At 38.5% G+C, this 24,949-nt stretch overlaps 1 protein-coding gene across 1 annotated transcript; it reads left to right on the top strand.

Moving 5' to 3' along the window:
• Window positions 1–278: 278 nt before the first annotated feature.
• On the top strand, window positions 279–24,532 carry LOC135133105 (uncharacterized). The gene is made up of 10 exons (XM_064061366.1): window positions 279–501; window positions 19,120–19,433; window positions 19,615–19,908; window positions 20,224–20,534; window positions 20,587–20,727; window positions 20,782–21,326; window positions 21,381–21,952; window positions 22,007–22,989; window positions 23,045–23,764; window positions 23,836–24,532. The coding sequence occupies exons 1-10, from the start codon at window positions 485–487 to the stop codon at window positions 24,109–24,111; spliced, it is 4,173 nt and encodes a 1,390-aa protein (XP_063917436.1). The 5' UTR covers window positions 279–484; the 3' UTR covers window positions 24,112–24,532.
• Window positions 24,533–24,949: the final 417 nt, after the last annotated feature.

Here is a 24,949-nt window from a genome sequence, read left to right as displayed (position 1 = left end):
AATGCACACACTTCAAAAAATCATAAATCCAATTAAAACATCAATTACAACCCAATAAACACATCATTATTATCATTATTATATTAAAAATTCTCCCAATTTTTTCGAAAAACCCGAAAGCTGCCCCCTTTTGGCGGCTCTTTTTCCAAAGCACACGCCAGGTGGGGTCCGCCTCAACACCTCAACATTTTGAGTGATCCTGATTGGCGGAGGTCCCCGGCAGCGATTCAACTTTCTCCGGTAATAAGCTCCTCGTGGATTTACAGAGAGCACAAGAGTTCGCGTTGTGAAACCGACGAGATCATCTGTTGCGAGTGCGGGCCTGAACACCATTTAGATTTTTTTTCGTCGAGCCAAAATCGCAGAGAACGACTCAACTCGTCTTCGAGCATCCGGGTGCCGTCTGCTGTGATTATGTGCGCGAATCGCCCTTGTGATTTTTGAGTTTTGGGATTTTTTTTGTGGTGAAAGAGTGATCGAGGAAATGGAGTTGACGTTGGGGTAAGTCACGTTAGAAAAAAAAAAAAAAATGTGGTGAATTAAGTGCGTGGGTGAGTCAGGCTGTGAGTTTTTGTTGAAAAATCGATTGTCGTGCTGCGGGTAATTTTATTCTATAGTTTTGGCTTTTCTGAATTTTTGTGTTTTTTTTTATCGTGATTACTTATGCCAAGGTTGTTTACTTTAAAGAACTACGGTAATAAGAAACTCATCAACGCATTCTACTTTAAAATGAGTTTAATTTGGTCGTACAAGGTTTCTGGCTACGTGAGATTCCCAAAAATGAAAGAAAATGCAGAATAGATTTTTCCATAAAAAGGAAAAGTATTTGGACTCTGGAGATGCGAAATAAATACCTGGTCAATCGAAGTGGTTTAAATGTGTTTTAGTGTCATTTACTTATCATGACGATAATAATAATAATAATAATAATAAATATGATTTACGAACAGTTTGAAAGTTTCTGTATAGTTAAAGAACATAACGTCGAATTTAAATGCATATTATTAGGAATATTGTTCCTCAACTACATCCAAAAAAACTAGAATTTCCGGACGATTTGAAAATGGTAACCGAAACAGTATTGATTTTAATGCATTCCGTTTTTGTAGAGGTCATCAAACAAGTCCTTAAAAGATCAAACTTTGTTTACTAATTGTTGCGAAAATGGAATTCAGGTTTTCTGTTTTTCAAAAATAAAATATACAAAGGTCAAATGTCTTGACCCACGTCACGTTTAAACACGGCGAAAACTCAAAATTTTTCATTTTTTTTTAATTTTCGAAATTGAGTGAAAGGAATGTTCATTGCCAGCTTCTCCCTAGGGAATCGTTTTGTTGGATATTTTCTTCACATTTGTCGAAATCTGTTATTTTCTAGAATTTAAAAAAAATCGATCAAATTTTGTATATTTTAGAAATTTTATATTAAAAAAAAATGTTTTGTGCTGCATTTATTAAAATATTTGTTTCATTAGTACTAAATTAGTCCTTAAAAACACAATAAGTTAGTCGTCAAAAATTTACAAAATAATTTTATTTTGATTACTATTTTTTTAATCTTTTTTTTTTTGAACATTTTACTTTGAAAAATTGTATTTATTTGTTTAAAATTTTGACTTTTTTCTACAACATTTTCATTAATGTAATTTATTTATACTCTGAGAGGTCTTGTCGTAACTTAATCACAGAAACAAATTAGTGAAAACTGAAAAACTATTTTTCACCAATTTACACGAATTTTTCACTTTTTGTCTTCTGGAAAATGAAATAGCGTTTTTGTCCACTATCTTTTTAAAAAATTGTTTATTGGCTGGGAAAATGAAAATAGTTTTTCTCAAAAATAGGATACACAAAGGTCAAATCTACACACGTTATGTTCAAGTGCAACGAAAACTCAACACAATTTTTAAGTTTTCGAAAATTTCTATTTTTTCGAAAATGAGTGAAGGGGTATATTTTCTTCTATTCTGTTTAAGTCCTACCGTTTTTTTTAATTGTCTTTTTTAAGAAAATAGAAAAAATCATGGGGGAAGCCCTGCTGTCTTTTTTTAAGAATATTAAAAAATCTTGGAGGCCCCGACTATCTTTTAAGAATATACAAGAATGTTGGTGACCCCGACTGTCTTTTTTTGAAGACTACAAAGGAATCCTGGAGACCTTAACTGTCTTTTTTTTAATAATTTTAAAGAATTTCAGGGGCCTCTTCTATTTTTTTTTATTATTCAAAAATTTCAGAGTTCCCGAGTCTCTTTATATTTAAGAATATACAAGAATATATTGGGACCCAAGTGTCTTTTTTTAAATTTGTTAATCCTGGGGACCACTGCTGTCTTTTTTTAAGGGTATTAAAGGATCTCAGGGTCCCTGACTGTCTTTTTTTTAAGAATATAAAAAGATGTTGGGGGCCCCCGCTGTTTTTTTTTTTATACTTTGACGATTCTTTTTGTGAAGACTACAAAGGATTCTTGGAGATCTTGACTGTCTTTTTTTAAGAATTTTAAAGAATCTCGGGGGCCTCGACTATTATTATTGAAAAATCTTGGGGCGGCCCGACTGTATTTTTTTTAAGAATATTAAAAAATCTCGGACTTCCCGACTCTCGTTTTATTCAAGATATACAAGAATCTTTTGGGGCCCAAGTGTCTTTTTTTTTTTTAAGTCTGTTAAATTATCCTGAGGGGGCTGTTGTCTTTTTTAAGAAAATAAAACACTTGGGAACTCGTACTGTTTTTTAAGTATATAAAATTATCATGGGGGTCTCTGCTGTCTTTTTTTTAAGTATACTAAAGAATCTCGGGGACCCCGACTGTCTTCTTTTTTTGAGAATATAAAAGAATCTTGGGGGCCCCCACTGTCTTTCTTTAAGTATACTAAAGAATCTCGGGGGCCCCGACTGTCTTTTTTTTTTGAGAATATAAAAGAATCTTGGGGGCCCCCACGGTTTTTTTTTTAATACTTTGACGAATCTTGGGGTTCCTGACTAGCTTTTTTTAAGAATTTTAAAGAATCTCGGGGGCCTCGACTGTTTTTTTTTTTATTATTATTGAAAAATCTTGAGGGGCCGACTGTATTTTTTTAAGAATATTAAAAAATCTCGGACTCCCCGACTCTCGTTTTATTCAAGATATACAAGAATCTTTTGGGCCCCAAGTGTCTTTTTTTAAGTCTGTTAAATAATCCTGAGGGGGCTGCTGTCTTTTTTAAGAAAATAAAAAACTTGGGAACCCGTACTGTTTTTTAACTATATAAAATTATCATGGGGGCCTCTGCTGTTTTTTTTTTTAAATATACTAAAGAATTTCGGGGCCCCCCCGCTGTTTTTTTTTTTAATACTTTGACGAATCTTGGGGGTCCCGACTATCTTTTTATTTAAGAATATACAAGAATGTTGGGAGCTCCGACTGCCTTTTTGTGAACACTACAAATGAATCTTGGAGATCTTGACTGTCTTTTTTTAAGGATTTTAAAGAATCTCGGGGGCCTCGACTGTTTTTTTTTTTATTATTGAAAAATCTTGGGGCCCTGACTGTATTTTTTTTTTAATATTAAAAAATTCCGGACTCCCCGACTCTCGTTTTATTCAAGATATACAAGAATCTTTTAGGCCCCAAGTGTCTTTTTTTAAGTCTGTTAAATAATTCTGAGGGGGCTGCTGTCTTTTTTAAGAAAATAAAAAAACTTGGGAACCCGTACTGTTTTTTAACTATATAAAATTATCATGGGGGCCTCTGCTGTTTTTTTTTTTAAATATACTAAAGAATTTCGGGGGCCCCCCGCTGTTTTTTTTTTTTAATACTTTGACGAATCTTGGGGGTCCCGACTATCTTTTTATTTAAGAATATACAAGAATGTTGGGAGCTCCGACTGCCTTTTTGTGAAGACTACAAATGAATCATTGAGATCTTGACTGTCTTTTTTTAAGAATTTTAAAGAATCTCGGGGGCCTCGACTGTTTTTTTTTTATTATTGAAAAATCTTGGGGGCCCTGACTGTATTTTTTTTTTTAAATATTAAAAAATCTCGAACTCCCCGACTCTCGTTTTATTCAAGATATACAAGAATCTTTTAGGCTCCAAGTGTCTTTTTTTTAAGTCTGTTAAATAATCCTGAGGGGGCTGCTGGCTTTTTTAAGAAAATAAAAAACTTGGGAACCCGTACTGTTTTTTAAGTATATAAAATTATCATGGGGGCCTATGCTGTTTTTTTTTTGAATAAGTATAAAAAAATCTCGGGGGCCCCGACTGTCTTTTTTTTGAGAATATTAGAGAATCTTGTAGGCCCCGGCTGTTTTTTTTTTTTTTTTAATACTTTGACAAATCTTGGGGGTCCTGACTATCTTTTTATTTAGGAATATACAAGAATGTTGGGGGCCCCGACTGCCTTTTTGTGAAGACTACAAAGGATTCTTGGAGATCTTGACTGTCTTTTTTTAAGAATTTTAAAGAGTCTCGGGGGCCTCGACTGTTTTTTTTTTTATTATTATTATTATTATTGAAAAATCTTGGGAGGCCCGACTGTAGTTTTATTCAAAATATACAAGAATCTTTTGGGCCCCAAGTGTCTTTTTTTTTAAATCTGTTAAATAATCGTGGGGGGGGGCTGCTGCCTTTTTGAAGAAAATAAAAGTATCTTGGGAACCGGAACTGTTTTTTTTTTAATATATAAAATTTCCATGGGGGCCCCTGCTGTTTTTTATTTTAATATTAAAGAATCTAGGAGGCACCGACTGGCTTTTTTAAGAATATAAAAGAATCTCGAGGGGATCCGATTAAATCTAGGGGTTCCGACTGTTTTTTTTTTTAAGACTTTGAGGACCCTTGGGGATCCCGACTATCTTTTTGTTTAATAATACACAAGAATGTTGGGGGGCCTGCTTGTCTTTTATGAAGAATACAAAGGAATCTTGGAAACCTTGACTGTCTTTTTTTATAATTTTAAAGATTCTCGGGTGCTCCGACTAGTTTTTTTAATATTCAAAAATTTTAGGACCCCGACTCTCTTTTTTATTAATAAGATACACGAATCTTGTGGGCCCCAAATGTCTTTTTTAAGTATGTGAAATAATCCTAGGAGGGCTGCTGTCTTTTTTTAAGTATATAAAATTGTCATGGGGGCCTCTGCTGTTTTATTTTTTAATATTAAAGAATCTCGGGAGCCTGATTGCCTTTTTTGAGAATATAAAAGAATCTTGGGGCCCCGGCTGTTTTTTTTTAAGACTTCGAGAAATTTTGGGGGTCCTGACTATCTTTTTGTTTAAGAATACAAGAATGTTGGGGCCCCAACTGTCTTTTTTTTAAGGATTTTAAAGAATTTCGGGGGCCTCAGGTGTCTTATTGAAGACTATGCAGGAATCTCTTTTTTTAAGAATACTAAAGAACCAGGCTGTCCGGTTTTTAAAGAAAGAAAAAGAATCTTGGGGGCTTGAAATTGAATGTTTTATTGACTATGCTCCTGAGACGAGGGAAGTTGTGTTTAAATAACTGATGCAAAAGGTCACATTACGTTGAAGTACAACGAAAATCATTTTTTTTTAATTTTCGAAAAGTTCAATTTTTTCGAAAATGAGGGAAAGAAATCTTAATTGCCGTTTTGTTGTATATTTTCTTCACATCTGTTTTAAGTCCTCTAATTTTCTAAAATTTTCTAAAAAAAATTCTTATACATATATTGGATTTTTTATATTCTTATTTGTTCTTTATTTTAGAATTTTTTAAATTTCGATTGATATTCTTAAAGTTTGTGTCCTTACTTAGATCACAAACACCAATAAAATGTTTAACCTTTACCTAAAAGAGAGAGAAAAGTGTTTTATATTTTTCGAAAATAGATTTTTTCCACACTTTGGAACCAATTTAATCTTGTTAGACCGTTTGGGAAAATAAACGCTCACACTGCTAATGCAACAAGAAAAAAAAATCCAAAATTTCAAGAACCAAAAGTTTTCATCGTTTACCATCGACTTACCTAATTTAGAAAATTCAAAATAAGTCGGTCGTGAACTCATTTAGAAAAATGATCACATTTGCATCACATTTTTTATATTTTCAAAATTAAAAAAAAAAATAGTCTAACAGTTTATTTATTAAATATTTTACATTTACTGGTTACTATTTCTTAAATCTTTAAATCATAACAACACCAGTTTCGTGAATATGGGTCAAACCGAAATCACCCGGTAGATCTTGCGGTAGCGAGCCCCCATTCCACACAATCACAGCCCAGCAACCATCCGTTAATCACAATTCATATTTATGAAGCACTTTACATAATAAACGTGTTCATGTTTGTAATCACGTTGCTTTATGGACTCCGCTCGTTTTCTATATACAGGGTGAAACCGCGCTTCCTTATTACCTTCACCGCCACTCCAAATCGCCAAAATCCACTCCGTCCCGACCCCCGTATCTGTTACGAATGAATAATGTACCAAAAACTTTTCACTTCTGCTTTACATAAACCACCGGCGACAAGCGACAAAAAAGAAAGTTTTTTCAAACCGTGGGTGCGGGTGGATCGCACGTCATCAACCTTGGATTTTTTCTCCTCCGCGTAAAGATGACATCAGTGATCATCGCAAAAAGCCCCAAATAATTGAAGGTTAAGTTAAGCGCGGAGTTAAGGGCGCCGAATCGGCGCTTGCGCAACCGCGCCCGCCTTTGTCAAAATCTGCATTCCGTCCGTCTCCTTCTATCACGTGAACGACATTACACCCACGATTATGCAAATCCCAGCTTTCTCAATACGTACCCTAAGGGTGGCATTTAATTACACCACATTTCTTTGTTGGAAATAACACGATTTTAGACTTAATGCGTCGAAAAAAGATGAAAAATTTCATCGATTGGCCTCAATGTGGATTTATGGGCGATGGGTGGATGCAATAGCGTGGGAATTTCGACCAAAAAAATGTGTAATACGTTCGAGGCTTGCACAACGCGCTGATTAGTCGTATTTTCCACTAATTTGCTGACACGTCGATGCTCGATGGGTGCTTATGGTATTAAAATGGTAAATTGGCGCAACCATAGCTGTAATTGCTATCGGCCCATCTTCATTGTAGTTTTAAGTGGGTTAGTTGTGTTTGCAAATGTGGATTGTGTATGGGAAAATGGATGCGTGAGAGATACGATCGGGTATGATGACCTTTAGGTCGGAATTGGTGAAGTGTGCGAGATTAACGGTTACATTGTCTTACACGATATCAACGCGTAAACACGCTTTGTCGCATTTGAATTTAAACCCGGTTATTATGACTAGACGAAAACGCATCAAAACAAACCGCACGTAAATATTTATTACAACCGCATCGCTCGGTTCTGCTTCACAACACAGGAAAATTCTCAAAATCTGACACTATTCGCACAATATTGCGCAAACACAGATCGGTGTTCTTGTTTAGAAACGTTCATTGTGTTTTCTCGATGGAGTTACGCAAGGCGGCAACCTTAGACCCCTCAATTCACCCGCTAAATCACTGATCGTTTCCTCGAAACTCCTAATTAACTTATTGGTCAATTAGAGAAAAAATCGTTAAAAATGAAAGTTGGCAAATCGCGTTTCAACATCGAATTTTCAAAGTGTTGCCAACAAGTAAAAGTGGTATTAGAGAAATTACCTTTCATTAGTTGGCTCCTTACTCATATTTCGAAGAACTGTAGCGACCTCCACGCCATCGATGACGTCACGCCATTGTTCACCAGATCTTCTCACAGATTGTGCGTTTACATAAAGGAGCATTGGTTAACATCCACTAATTAGCGGATGGGAAAAATGCAAGATGGCGGAATGTGGGTTAGTGATGGGTTTCGCCTACACTTGAACTTTTTGGGATGAACTGGTTTGGACAAAATTGGGACCGCTGTTGTGTAATGGCGTGTCAATGTCGGGGGGTTAAACCGCGCAACCACAAAATCCCTAAGTCGACCTTGATGCTTTTTTCCGCGATGATTTTTTGCCGGAGACGTCTTCCTGGATGCTAATTACACTTTAAAGTCCATTTTAATTACCAATTACCGGCAAATATGTTCTAACAAGTGTGACCTAGACGGGTCTGCGCGTCCTTCCGTACCGAAATCAATTCATTCCGCCATTTTCAATTACTTTTAATTTTCAGTTGGCCGTAATTAATCATGTAGTAATGACCTCTACTTGCATAACGGTATTACAAACACTTTTACTAAAAGCCGAACAAAGCACGCTGGCCATAACAATAACACGAAAATCACCATATCCGTAATTAATACGTAAACGAAAGTGCACTCTTTACGCTTTTTTCATCAAGCAATTATAATTCGTAGTTTCCAAGTAGAGCACTTTTATCGTTAAGAACGTTGTAAGCACATCGCGTCGATATGGCGTCCCTCTACTGAACAATGATCCCCAAAAGGTACAAAAACCAAATCATTGTTAACAGTTAGACCAATTAAGTAACACAGAAAGTGGCAAACGCGGAAAATACCGACCGACCGATCCAGATCACGCCTTTCACGCGCAAAAAAGCTAAGTTCATCGGTCAGAGCGTTATTTTCGTGAGACAGGATGAAAAGTTCCCTCGAGTCCTGACACAAATCCTCTTAAGAAATCTCCGGATTCTGACGGACTGAGTGTTGGCTAACGATTTCGCAACAATGAATGGTGCTTCTTCTGTTGCGTAGGACAGTTGGCAATACCAGTGGGTGGTATGATTTTTATCGGATAATTAATATTCTTTTGTGGACGTTTTGCAACGGGGGTCAGGGGGTCAAGGAAGGAGTATTCTGAAAAAATGCAATGTCATAGCTTGCAGTGACAAGCGCTAGGTGATGAAAAGCGATTTCGGTGGTGAGTGGGTAAATGTCAGGTGCGGCGATTGAGGCTGCGATAATTTTAAGGTTGAAGCGTCGAAGGAACCAAAATCGCGATGAGTTTGGTTGGAGTTTAGGACACAATAAGCAACTGCAGTTTGAATTTGACCCGACATTTCACTGGTAGTCGCATTTTTGGTCAATGATATAATAAAAATGATGCAATAAAGTCAACGAAATTGTTTTAAATCTGAATCGTAACTAGTGTGAAGGTGGCTTGAATTTATGGTAATTATTACTTTCTAGTGCATTTTTTTATCATTGTTGGCTTTCACGATTGAAGTACGGTTGTCTAATATAATTTTTGAGGTTTAGTCGGAATTCGGTAAGAATCTGACAAATTTCGAGTTTCAGGACGAAAGGAAAATCGATTATGAATTATAACCTTAATAACCCTGAAGGTCTGCGATGCATAATTCCATTTAACATTATGAGGAATCAGTCTGAGAATTCACTTCCTGATAATTGCAACGACAGATTCTTCTGGTTAATAAACCTTAAAATTTTTTAAGAGGTTTTACGAAATTTCGATGGAATGTGTATTTATCAAGTTTTTTTTACCACTTTAGCGGAGTGCTGCTTTGCTGCTTCATAAAAACAGAAGTCTTTAAAATTGTAGAAATTCAGGTTTTTTAATATCGCACGCTCGATGCAGCAAACAATACCATAGTTTTATAAATTTTAACCTTAAAATTCCTGAAGATGCATAATAGATGGAACTATGGAGAACCTAATAATTCGTATAGTAACAGACAATAAACTTTAAAAATTTTATTTTCTTTTGTCTATGGTAATTTTAAAACTTTAAGGTTTTCTTTAAATTTGATTACGTGCCTTCGATTTCGATGATTTTCGAAGTTTTCTTCTACAACTTCTGAAAGTGTAAGATTAAAGTTATTTTGGCGACGATAAAGAAAAAAAAGTTGGTTATAACTTTTAACCTTAAAAATGCTATTGTTTCAGAAATTGTACAACTCTGTGATAATTCTAATTATCAAACTTCAGTTTTTGCAGTTTTAAAAGAATTCTGCTCTAGGATTTCTCAGAAAAGGTTTTGCAAATTCAGAAAAGAAAACTGTCGATAAACAAGAACAGCGAACAAAGTTTATAAATTTGAACCTTAAAATTTTATGAATGGGAGAATCTGCGAATCTAATTCTTATCAACGTTGATTTTTAATTATAAACCCTAAAAGTTTTAAGGTTCTTTATCCTCTTCTTAATGTTAATTTCAATAGTTTTAAACGTTGAGAAATAGTTATTTTCACGGCAAAAAATAAAAAACCATTATAGATTTCACCCTTAAAACGGTAAAACAACACTCTTGTTAACCTTAAACCTTAGGTTTTTTTCAGAAATTGTATAACCCTGTGATAATTCGCTGATAAGATAAGTTGAAAATTCAAGACAATTTTTTAGTACAACACACTCGATAAACAACGAAAAAATTTATAAATTTGAACCTTAAAATTTGATAAATGAGAGAATCTAGGAATCTAATTCTTATCAACGGCGATTTTTAATTATAAACCTTAAAACTTTTAAGGTTCTGTATCCGATTATGATGTTGATTCAGTGCCTTCAATTTTGATAGTTTTCGCGAAGTTTCCTTCTCTAACTTGAAAATGGAGTTTTAAACGTTAAGAAATAAAATCATTTTCACGTCGTTAAAGTAAAAAAAAAATCCGTCATAAATTTCAACCTTGAAATAATAACGCAACATACATTTATAAGTTTGAACCTTAAAATTTGATGAATGAGAGGTTCTAGGAATCTAATTCTTATCAATGTCGATTTTTAAAGCTTTAAGGTTCTTTATCCAATTTTGGTGTTGATTACGTCCCTACAATATCGATAATTTTGGAAAAGTTTTCTTCCGTAATTTGTGGAAATGTAAGCGTTAAACTTTAAGAAATAAAGTTATTTTCATGACGATAAAGTAAAAAATTTCCATTATAAATTTCAACCTTAAAATGAGCAACCAATATTTCTGGTTTATAATAATAAACCTTAGTTTTTTTTTCAGAAATTGTACAACTCTGTAATAATTCACTAGTTGATGTTGAATTTTCAAAGTTCAGATTTTGAAATTTTAAAAGAATTCTGCTATATAACTTTTCAGAAAAGTTTTTGAAAATTCAGGGTTTTTTTTAAACAACACCTTCGATAAATTTGAACCTTAAAATTTGACGAATAGGAGAATCTAGGAATCTAATTCTTATCAACGCCGATTTTTAATTATAAACCCTAAAAGTTTTAAGGTCCTTTATCCTGTTGTTAATGTTGATTACGTGCCTTCAAGTTCGATGCTTTTCGAAAAGTTTTCTTTTACAACTTAGGAAAATGGAAGTTTTAAACTTTAAGAAATAAAATAATTTCACGTCGTTAAAGTAAGAAAAAATCCATTATAAAATTTCAACCTTAAAATGACAACCAACATTTCTGGCTTATAATAATAAACCCCAGTTTTTGTTTCCAGAAATTGTACAACTCTGTAATAATTCTCTGGTTGATGTAGAATTTTCAAAGTTCAGTTTTTGAAATTTTGAAAGAATTCTGCTTTATAGCTTTTCAGAAAAGTGTTTAAAAATGCAGGATTTTTTTATACAACAAGAACAACGAAAAAGATTTATAAATTTGAACCTTAAAATTTGTTGAATTGGAGAATCTAGGAATCTAATTCTTATCAACGTTGATTTTTAATTATAAACCCTAAAAGTTTTAAGGTTCTTTATTCTCTTCTTAGTGTTGATTGCGTGCCTTCAATTTCGATAGTTTTTGAAAAGTTTTCTTTCATAACTCACGATGATAATGTAAAAAAAATCGTTATAATTTTCAACCTTAAAAATGATAAAGCAACATGCACAGTTTTAATAATAAACCTTAGGTTTTTTCAGAAATTGTACAACTCTATTAATGGATGAAAGATTCCGGGACTCTAAATCTTATCAACGTAGATTTGTAATTATAAACCTTGAAACTTTAAGGTTCTTTATCCGATTTTGGTGTTGATTACGTGCCTTCAATTTCGACAGTTTTAAACCTTAACAAACAGTTTTTTCACGGCAAAAAATAAAAAACCGTTATAAATTTCAACTTTAAAATGATAAAACAACACTTCTGACCTGTAATAATAAACCTTTGATTATTTCAGAAATTGTACAACTCTGTAATTTAAATTATCAAACTTCAGTTTTTGCAGTTTTAAAAGATTCAGCTCTACAACTTCTTGGAAAATTGTTTAAAAATTAACAATGCAGATTTGTAATGATAAACCTTAAAACTTTAAGGTTCTTTATCCGATTTTGATGTTGATTACGTGCCTTCAATTTCGACAGTTTTAAACCTTAAGAAACAGTTATTTTCACGACAAAAAGTAAAAAACTATTATAAATTTCAACCTTAAATTGGTAAAACAACACTTCTGACCTGTAATAATAAACCTTTAATTTTTTCAGAAACTGTACAACTCTGTAATTTAAATTATCAAATTTCAGTTTTTGAAGTTATAAAAAATTCAGCTCTACAACTTCTTGGAAAAATGTTTAAAAATTATCAATGTAGATTTGTAATTATGAACCTTAAAACTTTAAGGTTCTTTATCTGATTTTGATGTTGATTACGTGCCTTCAATTTCGATAATTTTCTGCCACAACTTGTGAAAATGTGTGCTTTAAACGTTAAGAAATAAATTATTTTCACGACGATAATCTAAAAAAAAATCGTTATAAATTTCAACCTTAAAAATGATAAAGCAACATACACAGTTCTGATTTAAAATAATAAAACCTTAGGTTTTTTTCAGAAATTGTACAACTCTATTAATTGGTGGAATATTCCGGGACTTTAATTCTTATCAACGTAGATTTTTAATTATAAACCTTGAAAGTTTTAAAATTCTTTATCCGATTTTGATGTTGATTACGTGTCTTCAACTTCGATAGTTTTAAATCTTAAAAAATAGTTATTTTCACGACAAAAAATAAAAAAACCATTATAAATTTCAACCTTAAAATGGTAAAACAACACTTCTGACATGTAATAATAAACCTTTGTTTTTTTTTTTCAGAAATTATACAACTCTGTAATTTGAATGATCAAACTTCAATTTTTGCAGTTTTAAAAGGTTCAGTTCTACAGCTTCTTAGAAAAATGTTTAAAAATTATCAATGTAGATTTGTAATTATAAACCTTAACACTTTAAGATTCTTTATCTGATTTTGATGTTGATTACGTGCCTTCAATTTCGATAATTTTCTGCCACAACTTGTGAAAATGTGTGCTTTAAACGTTAATAAAGAAATTATTTTCACGACGATAATGTAAAAAAAATCCGTTATAAATTTCAACCTTAAAAATGATAAAGCAACATGCACAGTTTTGATCTATAATAATAAACCTTAGGTTTTTTTTAGAAATTGTACAACTCTATTAATGAGTAGAAGATTCCGGGATTCAAATTCTTATCAACGTAGGTTTTTTAATTATAAACCTTAAAAATTTGAACATTCTTTATCCGATTTTGCAGTTTTGAAAGATTCAGCTCTACAACTTCTTAGGAAAATGTTTTAAAATTATCAATGTAGATTTGTAATAATAAACCATAAAACTTTTAACGTGCTTTACCCGATTTTGATGTTGATTCAATTTTGATAGGTTTCGAAAAGTTTTTTTCTTCTTGTGAAGATGTTAAGAAATAAAGTAAACATTATTACAACTCTGTAATAATTCTCTGGTAGATACTGAATTATAACAACCTTCAATTTTTGCAACTGTAACATAATTCTGTTCTACAACTCCGTAAAAACGTGTTTGAAAATTCCGGAAAACTTTTAACACAACACTCGATAAACAAAAACAACGAAAAAAATTTATAAATTTTAATGTTACAGCTTCTGAAGGTACATATTATAAACTGCCGTCACATGATTTATAATAAGGAAACACAAAAACCTCTCTAGTTATTTATTAATCGACTTTTGTCACTAAAACCTACGGATCTGTCAAAAAAGTGAGGTTATAACGAAGTTCCTAGGACCTATGGTCCCGAAAAAAAAACATCAATTAACCAAAGGGTCTTTGATGGCCCGTTATTTTTTCATTTAGTGTCGCCGAATCAGTATATCGATGCAAAACAAGTTGATTTTTAAAAATCAGGTCACAGACTTGTTTACAGTGGGGCAACTATCACCTGTCACACAAGCATTGCATAATTAAAATCCAAGAGTAAAACAAAAGAAAATCGTAAATTATTTGTGCCTAATTTTTCTAAGTAATATGTTATTAATTCGTGAGGTAAATTTTTGACAATTTTTTTTAATTATCTTAACATCTTCTGTTATTCATGCTAATAGTTATAAGACTGACGCTATAGTTGTAAAAAAATTAATTATATGTTTTTCTTGTATACTCTGATAAGTATTTAGCCTTGGACCGGACCGGCCGTGAAACCACGCTAAACTGCTAAAATTTTCAAAACATGCGAAATCACAATTAATTAAAAAAAACGAAGATCCAAAACTCGACGTCTCGCTGCACTCAAACCTTCAACTTCCGCCCAGAAACATTGACATTTACCCAAGGCCAGGACCCATCTCCCAGCCGGAATGTGCTCTCTTAACGTACAATTTCCAGATCGATTTGCATAACCTTGAGCACTTGAAAACATGTTTGCGAAAACGGCGATAATTAATCGAAAAATAAGCCAAGTTCTGAGAACCGCGGCCACTATTAACACCGACGCGAAAACCGCGGGCTTTATGCGAACCAAGTACCCCTCGCGGCACCACTTTCTACCGTCATCGCCTCGAACGGCTCTTTTATAACGATGAGATCATAGGATCAGAGTATGTGGATTACTCGGTCATGACACGTTTCGAAAAACGCCAGAGTAACGGATTTGTCACCTTGAGCATTGTCTCATGCACAATCGATTTTGAGACTTTCGCTGAGATACCAGTGAAATCGAGTTTGGTTCTAATTAAAACGGGAACGCGGAAGCGTTAGAGTTTTTTTGGTTTCGTGGCGGCTCTGGACCCAAACAAGACGATCAAATGAAGATAAGGTGAGGCGCGGTGGCCCCGCTTGATGGCAAAAAATCGATTGGAATCTTCTCCTTGAGCAGTTGGCGGAGCTGTGACGTCATTCTCGTTTTTGTTGCTAATTCTGATCTGACTTGTCCCGATCTGAACTGCTTGTTCGTTATTTCGTATATGAATCCGCGCCACTCCAAGGTCACGAAAACGCTTTCTACTTCACTTCCGCCAACTGCAAATAAAAAGCGACAAAAGAAATTGTAAACAACGAAATGGGTAATCGAAAAATCACTTTCTCGGAGACGCTGTAAAATTAATTTGATGCATTTTATGCAACTCTTATGCAACTCCTCTATTCTCTGGGGCTTGTTAGAGCGTTCGGAAATCAATTGTGAAAGTCGTATTGTTTCAAAGAAAGTAATTATCGCCCAGGCTTTAATTGTAAGAGTCACGTGGTCGTTGTTTGTTTTTAGAAATGCGAATTCGTGAACTAATGACGATTTTACTGCTCTAAATTGAGTTTCACTTGTTTACCTTGCCGGACGCCTCTGCTTTGACGTTTGATAGTAATCAATTTCGTCCCGTCGCGCACTCAGCGTCATTCATTCTGTCCACTACTGTACCGCGTTACGAAACTCGATCGTCCATTCTAATAATTAGAAATTGGACGGCAAAGTCAAAGTCACGTGTCACATTGAACGAAGACTAAATTAGTAGGAATGCCGAATGAAAGTAATCCTCGGAGAAAGTTATGTTTTGGTAATAAAAAATAAACAAATAAAACGTAAATAAATTCAAAGAAGACCGGTCCATATAGAAATTGTGCGGCATATCGCATAATATTATCGAAAATTCGTCGCGGCACTGCCCGATGCTTTCCATTCAACGCGTTTCCTAGAAAGTTTTGATGTAATTATTACCTTGCCCTAGCTCCATAAATCAACATTGTTCGACCGTATTTGGCGTAATTGATGTCTGGTTAACGAGTGGAATTCGATCGAGTTTTCTATTCAATGGTAATGCTGGGTGTGGGGTTTGATTGGTTTTTTTGTAGATGGGCGATAAACGCAATTTTGAAGTTCAACCTTAAAAGTAAAAGATAGTTTGAAACTGAACCTTGTAGTTAGATTACGCAAAATCGTTCTTTATTTCGTTCAGTAAATCACGCCGTGGCAGACAAACAATGAAAGAGCTTATTCAAATTTTAAAAAATATAAATCTTAACCTTAAAAAAGTGATTTATTGCGAGCTTCGCCCTTGAATATTTTTATCCGAGTCTTTCATAATATGCCAACTTTAATTTAAATTAGAACCTTAAATATTGTACACAGTCATTGAATATTGTGAAGAATCCACTCCACACACGCTAATTTTGCTTGTTGTGGTCGGTTATATAAGATATTTTGTTTTCTTTATTTCAAGCTTCATTTATTTTGGATTCAAGTAGGCACTCGAATTAATTAAGTTGCAATGAGATGCCACCCGATTTATTAAATCCGTTAAAGTTCAAACCTTGAATATTGACAGTATGCCTTTTGTTTAATATCAGTGACGAAGGTCGCATTAATAATTTCATTCTACGCTTCATAAATTAAATAAAATAAAGTTTTAAGGTTTAACTCAGTAACATGAATTTTAAAGCAAAACCTCAAAATCTTTAAATGTCATAGTTTTTGTATGATCTGTGTTGAAACGGACAACAGTGTTGAAAGTTGAATTAACGTTTATTTGTTAACTTGCCAAGGTTCTCTAATTTGTGTAAATTTACTGTAATAGACGAAACCATTATAGTTTAAATTTGACCTAAAAATGTTAAAACTGAAGTTAAAATACCCACTGAAATACATTGTCTTTACTTGAACTACGATATGTAATAAAATCGATTAATAAATAAATGACTTTTAAATTGTTCGAATGTACGAAAACGTCATTTACCTTAATGAAATTTTAATTTGTAGCCGAAATATATTTTTTTAAATTTAACCTTAGAAATTTTGAACAAATTCCGCTACTTGCTAGGATGACTTGTGGATGTTTATTGACCATCTGCTTCTAGTATACACGAATTTTAAACACCAACCTTAAAAAAATCGAAAATGGAACCGTTTCGAGCCATTGAATTCGAAAGAGATTAGATTTAATCTCGAAAAGAGTGAAGGTATCGAGGTTTGTCAAGACTAATTCTATTCAAATCTGATGAATGAGTGAATGTGAATCCACTCCATACCAGATCCAACAAGAAACGTTTCTTTTTTTTAATAAAACCTCAAAAATTCCAAGTTTTCGTCGTACCTTCATTTACAACTTTCCACCTACCACCCAGCGAAAGTTCGCTACTTCATGAATCGAAAAACTCAAAATCTCAATTACAAGAACTTGAAACCCATCATAAAACAGCAGTGAAAGTCCTCGCCAACAACTTTTAACGTTGCATTATCCACAAATTCGTTAAAATTAATCTAACATCAAACGCAACCACTGTATCGCAAGTTATGTAACAATTATTGCAATTTACACATATTGCAACTTGCGACACGTGACCCAGCTCCCGTACGAATCACCATTCAGCATTTGAAAACGAAAGGTCAACGTACAATATCATCGTGACTTAATAAAACGACGATGATCATTCTTAGAAACGCTTAAATCGTAGAGAGGACGTGAAAAAAAGACAAAAAACGCGGATCTCGCTATTAAATAAAGATTAGACGTACGTGATTGCAGCTCCAACGATGGCGACACGGCACGAAAGGGTTGAGCAACGCGACGAAAAAATGACCACAGCCAACTCTGAACCTTAACGTTTTCGAGCGACGCATTTGCATAAATTATCGATTTTTTGTAAGATTAAGTACCGAGGAATTATAAATTACGAGTTTAAGGAGTGTGCGAATACCGTACCCTTGATGTCATTCTTCATTCAAATCCAAAAAAAAGCAGATGGAAAAAATCTATGAGTACGGTATTGACAGAATGCGAGGGTTAAGGTCGCGGAGGTCTTGACAGCTCGTGAGAGTGCTCAAGCCTTCGAACAAAGACTTGGTACTTCCTAGGGAGTTTAACATTCCGCGAATAACTGTAGCATTGGTGACATAACGAACGAGCGACTGGAAAATGAAAGAAAGCGGTTAACCTTCCAAAGTCCGAAAAAACAACAAGTTTCCTCAGTCTTTCCACCACAAATATTTCTTCTTCACCTTGAAATACATTGGTAATTGCCAACAATAATTATTAGCATATCGTTAATTTTATTAATAATTTCGCTTTAAATATCAGCGCAAACATTTAATCTAGATAAATATTTTAACTTCGGTGGAATGCCGTCGATGTGTGAGTATTGCCAACCTGAAAATTGTCACCGGTTGCTCAATTTCCTGGCGAGGGATGGTGGTACCACCATCTGTCATTTTCCGACTTTCGTTTTCGGGCCTACTCTTGACATTTCGTGTCTTCTTCCAAGGACAAGTACGTGACATTTGCCCCTCATCCGTCAAACTTTTGATGACAGTGCACTTTCACTAGCTCGATCCTCGCCCTATTCTAATTATCTTCTTATTTACTCGTTTACAACATCCATCTCGACCCGATTGTGGAGGTTACAAAAACGGTGTAATTAGGCAAAAACATCTGTCAGGTGAAGGCGAGCCATCTTTTATGTCACATATTTATCATTGTTATCGTCAGCAGCATTACCTCGATGCCTAATAAACTGTAAAGTTAATTGAAGGTATGCAGACCGTTGCCCCCGCATAAAGGTTAATTGCCTCTTCTCAGAAAACACCCGAAAGAAGCGCCTCGCGCGAACGATTAGGTACCAGGAAAGGTCCGGGCCAGGGGCCTTGAGGATCGAGAAAAACAAAGTCCTGCAATTTGCATGATTAAGAAGCGCAACCCAAAACGGATGTCGATTTATCAAAGATCAAAGACACAGTCACGAATTTCTGAGTAATTGCTCGGAACAATTATGTTGTTAGCGATGATTTGATTACAATAAATGACACCGTTTTAACAATAACTGTCTTGTAGCGGCGTAATAACCGTCAATATCCAGCTGCCAGAGCATCATTTTTCATAATCGTGACCCTCAAGCGTCAGCACGCTGGGTTACGAAACACGCTCACGACTGGGTACTGCGACACGTCGTCTCGGTAAAAATTTGAGGATCCCGGATTACTGTGTCCCACTGACTCACTTCCAGTCCCAGGTGTCTCCTCATCAATCACCTCTTTGTCTCTCGTTTCAGGTTAACACTGCTATCTCTCCTCCCGGTCTTCATCCGAGGTCACACCGGCCTCCATCCGTACGACTACAACATAACCGCGTACACCAGGACTCTACCCCCGGAGCTCCGGGACATCGTCAGGACCGCACTCCAAACAGAACGCCAGGCCGCCCAGCCCGACCACCGACAACCACCATGCAGCCCCCCCGACGCCACTCCCTGCCCTCCCAACAAGTACCGCCGGCCCACCGGCGAGTGCAACAACGTCCGCCACGCCCGCTGGGGCAACCGCGGCTCCCCGTTCCTGCGCCTGCTGCCCCCAGCCTACGCCGACGGTGGGTCCCAGTTACCTAACTCGTTGAGTAATCGCGTAGGGCGAGCCAGGACCGGCCCGGAGAAAGTCGTCGCGATGCGTACTTTCACACCAGTGAAATTATTAGCGTTTCCGGTTTGACATAAGCTGACTTTTGACCCCGAAACGCCGCAGCCGATTTTCCAATTTGAGTGTTGTTTCAGGTAAAAGCCGGCCGCGCCAGTCCGTGACGGCCCACGCCCTTCCCAGCCCTCTGGAGGCGGCCGCCACTCTGCAGACCGTCCCGGCGGCCCCGCACGAGTCCGTCACCGCCTTGCTGGGGGCCTGGGGCGAGTTGCTATTGCACGATCTAGCCAGCACGGGCAACCTGAGGAGCCAGGATTGCTGCAGCGACGACGGGATGAGCCACGGGGAGTGCTATGGACGGGTGGGACACGGGCAATGTCGGGAGTACATGCGGACGCTGCCGGCGGTGGACATGGACGATTGCGGCTTCGGTGAGTTTTGCAACCAGGAGAAACTAGAAACGCAGATGGCGACGGACAAATATAGACATTAGAACGGTTGTAAGAGCACGTGTGAGTGACTTGGCCATGAAAGTGCAAGTGTGCTTGGGATGATTGTCTATTGTTTGAGCGGGCAAACCGAGCGGGCTTTAAATGTTGCCATGGCCCACTTGGGCAGGAGACGCCCATGGGTAAATAGCCGGAACACAGAGATTCAGACCCGAGTCGAGACATTGTTCCATCCTGTCTGTATTTTAATTGAATAAAGCTTGACCCACGACTTTGTTTTATTTGGACCCATTTCAGAATACCGCAACCAAATGAACCTGGCTTCAGCGTTCCTAGACGCTTCAGCCGTCTACGGCAACACTGATAAACAAGTCCAGACTCTTCGAACCTACGACGCTGGTCTAGTCAACGTCTCATCTTGCGCACCTTGCAAATCGAACGCCCTCTATTCGGCAATCCTCAAAGAACACAACCGCGTTGCCGTAAACCTGGCCCAACTAAATCGCCACTGGTCCGACGACGCCCTCTTCCTAGAGAGCAAACGAATAGTCACTGCCACCATCCAACACATCACGTACAACGAATTTTTGCCCATAGTCCTAGGCAACGTAAGTACTGACCCGTAAGTCGTTAAAATCACGCGACCAATCACTCCTGCAGGAAGCCATCGTCCAATCCGACCTCCACCTGCAAACCCATGGACGTTTCTCGAAGTACTCGAGCTCGCACAAAGCCGGCGTTTACAACGAAGTGGCAATGAGTGCCCTACCTGCTCTCCTCTCGATGATTCCCGGCAGTTTGGTTAGTAAAACCCGCCCACCCACCCGACTCCTTTTCACGATCGCGATATTCCAGATGAATCAAACCGTTGAAAACTTTGCCGAAATGGTGGACGTGCTCATACGCACCCCCGCCCAGAACCCTAGTATGCACATGATGGTACCGCTGCGATCCGACTGGGACACGGCGTCGCTTTTCGTCCACATGGGTCGCGACCACGGAATTGCGTCCTACACCCGGTACTTGCAACAGTGTCAGAACGCAACCCTCTCCACTTTCGACGACTTCACCAAAGTTGGAATCAAACCCGAACTCATCAAAGCGCTGAAGTACCTCTACCAAGTCCCGCAAGACGTGGACCTTTTGGTGGGCGCGATGCTAGAAAAACCCATCCCGGGGGCCATAGTGGGAGCGACTCTTGGGTGTCTTCTTCGAGAACAGTTCGTGCTTCTGAAGGAGTCTGATCGGTTTTGGTACGAAAACGACTTGCCTCCGAGCTCCCTCACCACTGAACAGTTAAGCGAGATCAAAAAGACGACTCTAGCTGGACTTTTGTGTGCCAATACTGACTACTTGGACAAGATTCAGCCCAAAGCGTTCGTCCAAGAAGACCCGTATTTGTAAGTACCCCTTTCTTGTGTTGTTGTTTTGGTGGTACTAATGACGTGGTGCAGGAATGCGCGGATTTCGTGCGACCAGCACCCGCTGCCGCAGCTCACCGCGTGGTTGGAGATGGACCACATGGCCGACTTGTCCGAAGACTTGCTCATGGAGGCCATCACCAAAGCCGAGCAAGACGTCCTCCAACGAAGAAAGACCGAGTACGAGCTTTGGTCCACGGTTGGCGGTATTGACCCGAAATCGCCCGCCGGTACCGCCGCCTCCTTCAGCAAACCCAACAAACAAGCCCTCAAGCTTGCCAACACGTCGCTGTTCTTCGAGTTCGCCTCCAACGAGATCATCAACTCGCTGATGCACAGACGTCGCAAGCGCCAGATCTTCGACAACGACGTGATTTCTTCGGTTTTCAGGGACGAGTTGTCCGATGGGTTACAGAACGTGGATATTTCTTCGTTGGTTCCGGCTAGTGCGATTGATTTGGACCACCACTGTGAGGAAAACGCTCCTTGCGATCCCAACACGCCGTATAGGAGCATGTCGGGGCACTGTAATAACTTGAGGAATCCCGGATGGGGGAAAAGCTTGACGACTTTCACTAGGTTGTTACCTAGTGCTTATGATGACGGTAGGTTTTTTCGTTCTAGGTTGACGATTTTTGTAAGTTTTTTGGTTGTGGTAGGGATTTCCAAGCCTCGTTTTCTTGGGGCTACTGGGACCCCGTTGCCGTCGCCACGTATCGTCTCCACGGTGATTCATCCCGATATTAGTAACCTCCACTCGCGGTACACCCTCATGACGATGCAGTACGGTCAGTTCTTGGACCACGATCTCACGATGACTCCCATTCATAAGGGTTTCCATGAGTCTATTCCGGACTGCAGGTCGTGCGATAGCCCCCATACGGTGCACCCAGAGTGTGCCCCTTTTCCGATTCCACCGTCTGACCACTACTACCCTGAAATCAACATCACGTCTGGACAGCGCATGTGTTTCCCGTTCATGAGGTCTCTCCCTGGGCAGCTGCATTTGGGTCCTCGGGAACAAGTCAATCAGAATACCGCCTTCTTGGACGCGTCGCAAATCTACGGAGAGAATCCGTGCGTTTTGAAAAGCTTGAAAGGGATTGGGGGACGAATGAACTGCACTCAGCGCCCCCTCAAACTCAAAGATTTGCTACCACAGAGTGACAACCATCCTGAATGTAAAGCAGCGTCTGGATTGTGCTTCATTGCGGGTGATGGAAGAGCATCAGAGCAGCCGGGATTAACCGTCATTCACACTGTGTTCATGAGAGAGCACAATAAGATAGTTGGAGGTTTGAAAGGTATAAACCCTCACTGGGACGACGACAAGCTCTTCGAACAAGCCAGACGAATCACAATTGCCATAACCCAACACATCACATACAATGAATTCTTGCCAAGGTTGCTCAGTTGGAACGCCATGAACTTGTACGGGTTGAAATTGCTACCCCAGGGACACTACAAAGACTACAACCCGAGTTGTAACCCTTCAATCCTCACCGAGTTTGCTTCAGCGGCTTTCAGAATCGGGCACTCTTTACTAAGACCGCATATACCTCGACTCAGTCCGCAGTACCAAATCATCGATCCACCTATTCTTCTCCGGGACGGCTTCTTCAAACCCGACATGTTGCTACAGGTACCACTCTTTACTATTTAGTAAATCAGCTTCACGCTATTTCTTGTCGTTGCAGCACGGCATGGTCGACGAAATCGCCCGCGGGCTCGTCTCCACCCCCATGGAAACTCTCGACCAGTTCATCACCGGCGAAGTCACCAACCACCTCTTCGAAGACCGCAAGATCCCCTTCTCCGGCGTGGACCTCATCGCCCTCAACATCCAGCGCGGCCGCGACCACGGCATCCCCTCCTACAACAACTACCGCGCCCTCTGCAACCTCAAGCGCGCCACGTCGTTTGACGACCTCGCCAGAGAGATCCCTCCAGAGGTGATCTCGCGCTTCAAGCGCATCTACGCCACAGTGGACGACATCGACTTGTTCCCGGGCGGGCTGAGCGAGCGGCCGCTGCAAGGAGGTCTCGTAGGACCCACCTTCGCTTGCATCATCGCCATCCAGTTCCGCCAGCTGCGCAAGTGCGACCGCTTCTGGTACGAGAACAACGACCCGGTGGTGAAGTTCACCGAGTCGCAACTAGCCGAGATCAGGAAGATCACGCTGGCGAAGGTCATTTGCGACAACCTGGACGTGCACGGGGATATGCAGAGGGCGGCGTTCGATCTACCGAGCAACTTCTTGAACCCGAGAGTCCCGTGCCAGTCACTACCCCAGATTGACCTGGGGGCGTGGAGAGAGTCGGCGGGATCGGGATGCGTGATCGGGGACAGGCACGTGGAAGTGGGTGAGTCGGCGTTCCCGTCGCCGTGCACCAGCTGCATTTGCACCCAGGAAGGGGTACGTCTTTGATTGACTCAATTTGGGAGCCAGTTTTACTATTTTTTTTTTTTTTTTTGTTTGGTTTGCAGGGTCAGTGCGCGTCGCTGCGTGTCACCGACTGCTCCCAGCTGCTGCGCGAGTGGCCCAAGGAGGTGGTTCTGCGCGATGACGTGTGTTCGGCGCAGTGCGGGTTCCTCCTGCGCAACGAGGGTCCCCAGCCGGGGCTCACTACGGATCTGACGCCGCCCCCGGCACGTCACCTGCGGTCGCGGCAGCTGGGGAAGCCGCCGCGGATCCCCAGTAGGAGCTTCCCGGGCTTCGGCGGCTTCAAATTCCCCGATCTTTCAGTCTTCGTAGCTAAGTGATCGGTACTGTAAAAACTAAGGTTGTGATTTTATTTAAGGATTGAGGATTTTCAAGGCTGGAGGTTGTAGCTGTGGGACAAGTTATTTATGGAATTCGATGCTCAATTGTATATATGCCGCGGGGCTGTTTTTAGGATAGTACACCCTGTATATTACCAGTTCGGTGTTATTTATGGTACTGAGTGTACGAAAGCGGGTGTGTCTGCGTGCGTGTTTAACACTACCAACTGTATTTTTATAAAGGCAAGATGTTACCAATTTAGGTTAATGAAATGAAGTTAGTGTCCATTGTAATTAAGGTACTTAATTTTTTATTATCTTGTCGTTGTTTTTATGTACACTGCCTTCTATTATTATTCTTTCTCTGTTGTTAATACTTTATCTTCTGACTATACGATAATAAACTAGTTATTTTTTTTAAGTTGTTGTTTGTTTGTTTGTTTTCTTTGGGCTTCCAATGTGGATTGGACACGTAAGATGACAATAAGAACGGAATTTCGCGACCACAAAAACTTATGGAATAAATGCAAGGCGTGGCATACGGGTTTTCGGTTGGTGATTAAAATAATCAAAATTCATGTATGTTTTAATTGGGAATCCTTAATTGTATTGAGATGATGGTGAAGGTGTGAGTCGGACAATGGCTAAATTCGGAGGGGATTACGTAAGGATTTTGGAAATGTCACAGGACAAAAAACGAATAACGGTCGCAGAGATAAATAGACGAATAATAAACTAATAATACACAGAATTCTGGTACGCCCAGTTTTCAAATACAAACAAGATTTTTCAAACTTACCGGGTCAAGTATTAAAACAAAAGAATCGATTTTTGGTCA

The sequence above is a fragment of the Zophobas morio genome, unplaced genomic scaffold (assembly GCF_036711695.1).
Source record: "Zophobas morio isolate AGI-343-1 ecotype UQ-CSIRO unplaced genomic scaffold, CSIRO_AGI_Zmor_V1 ptg000021l, whole genome shotgun sequence".
NCBI lineage: Eukaryota > Metazoa > Arthropoda > Insecta > Coleoptera > Tenebrionidae > Zophobas > Zophobas morio.
Note: the sequence above shows the minus strand (reverse complement) of the source record. Positions and strands in the feature narration are given on the sequence as shown.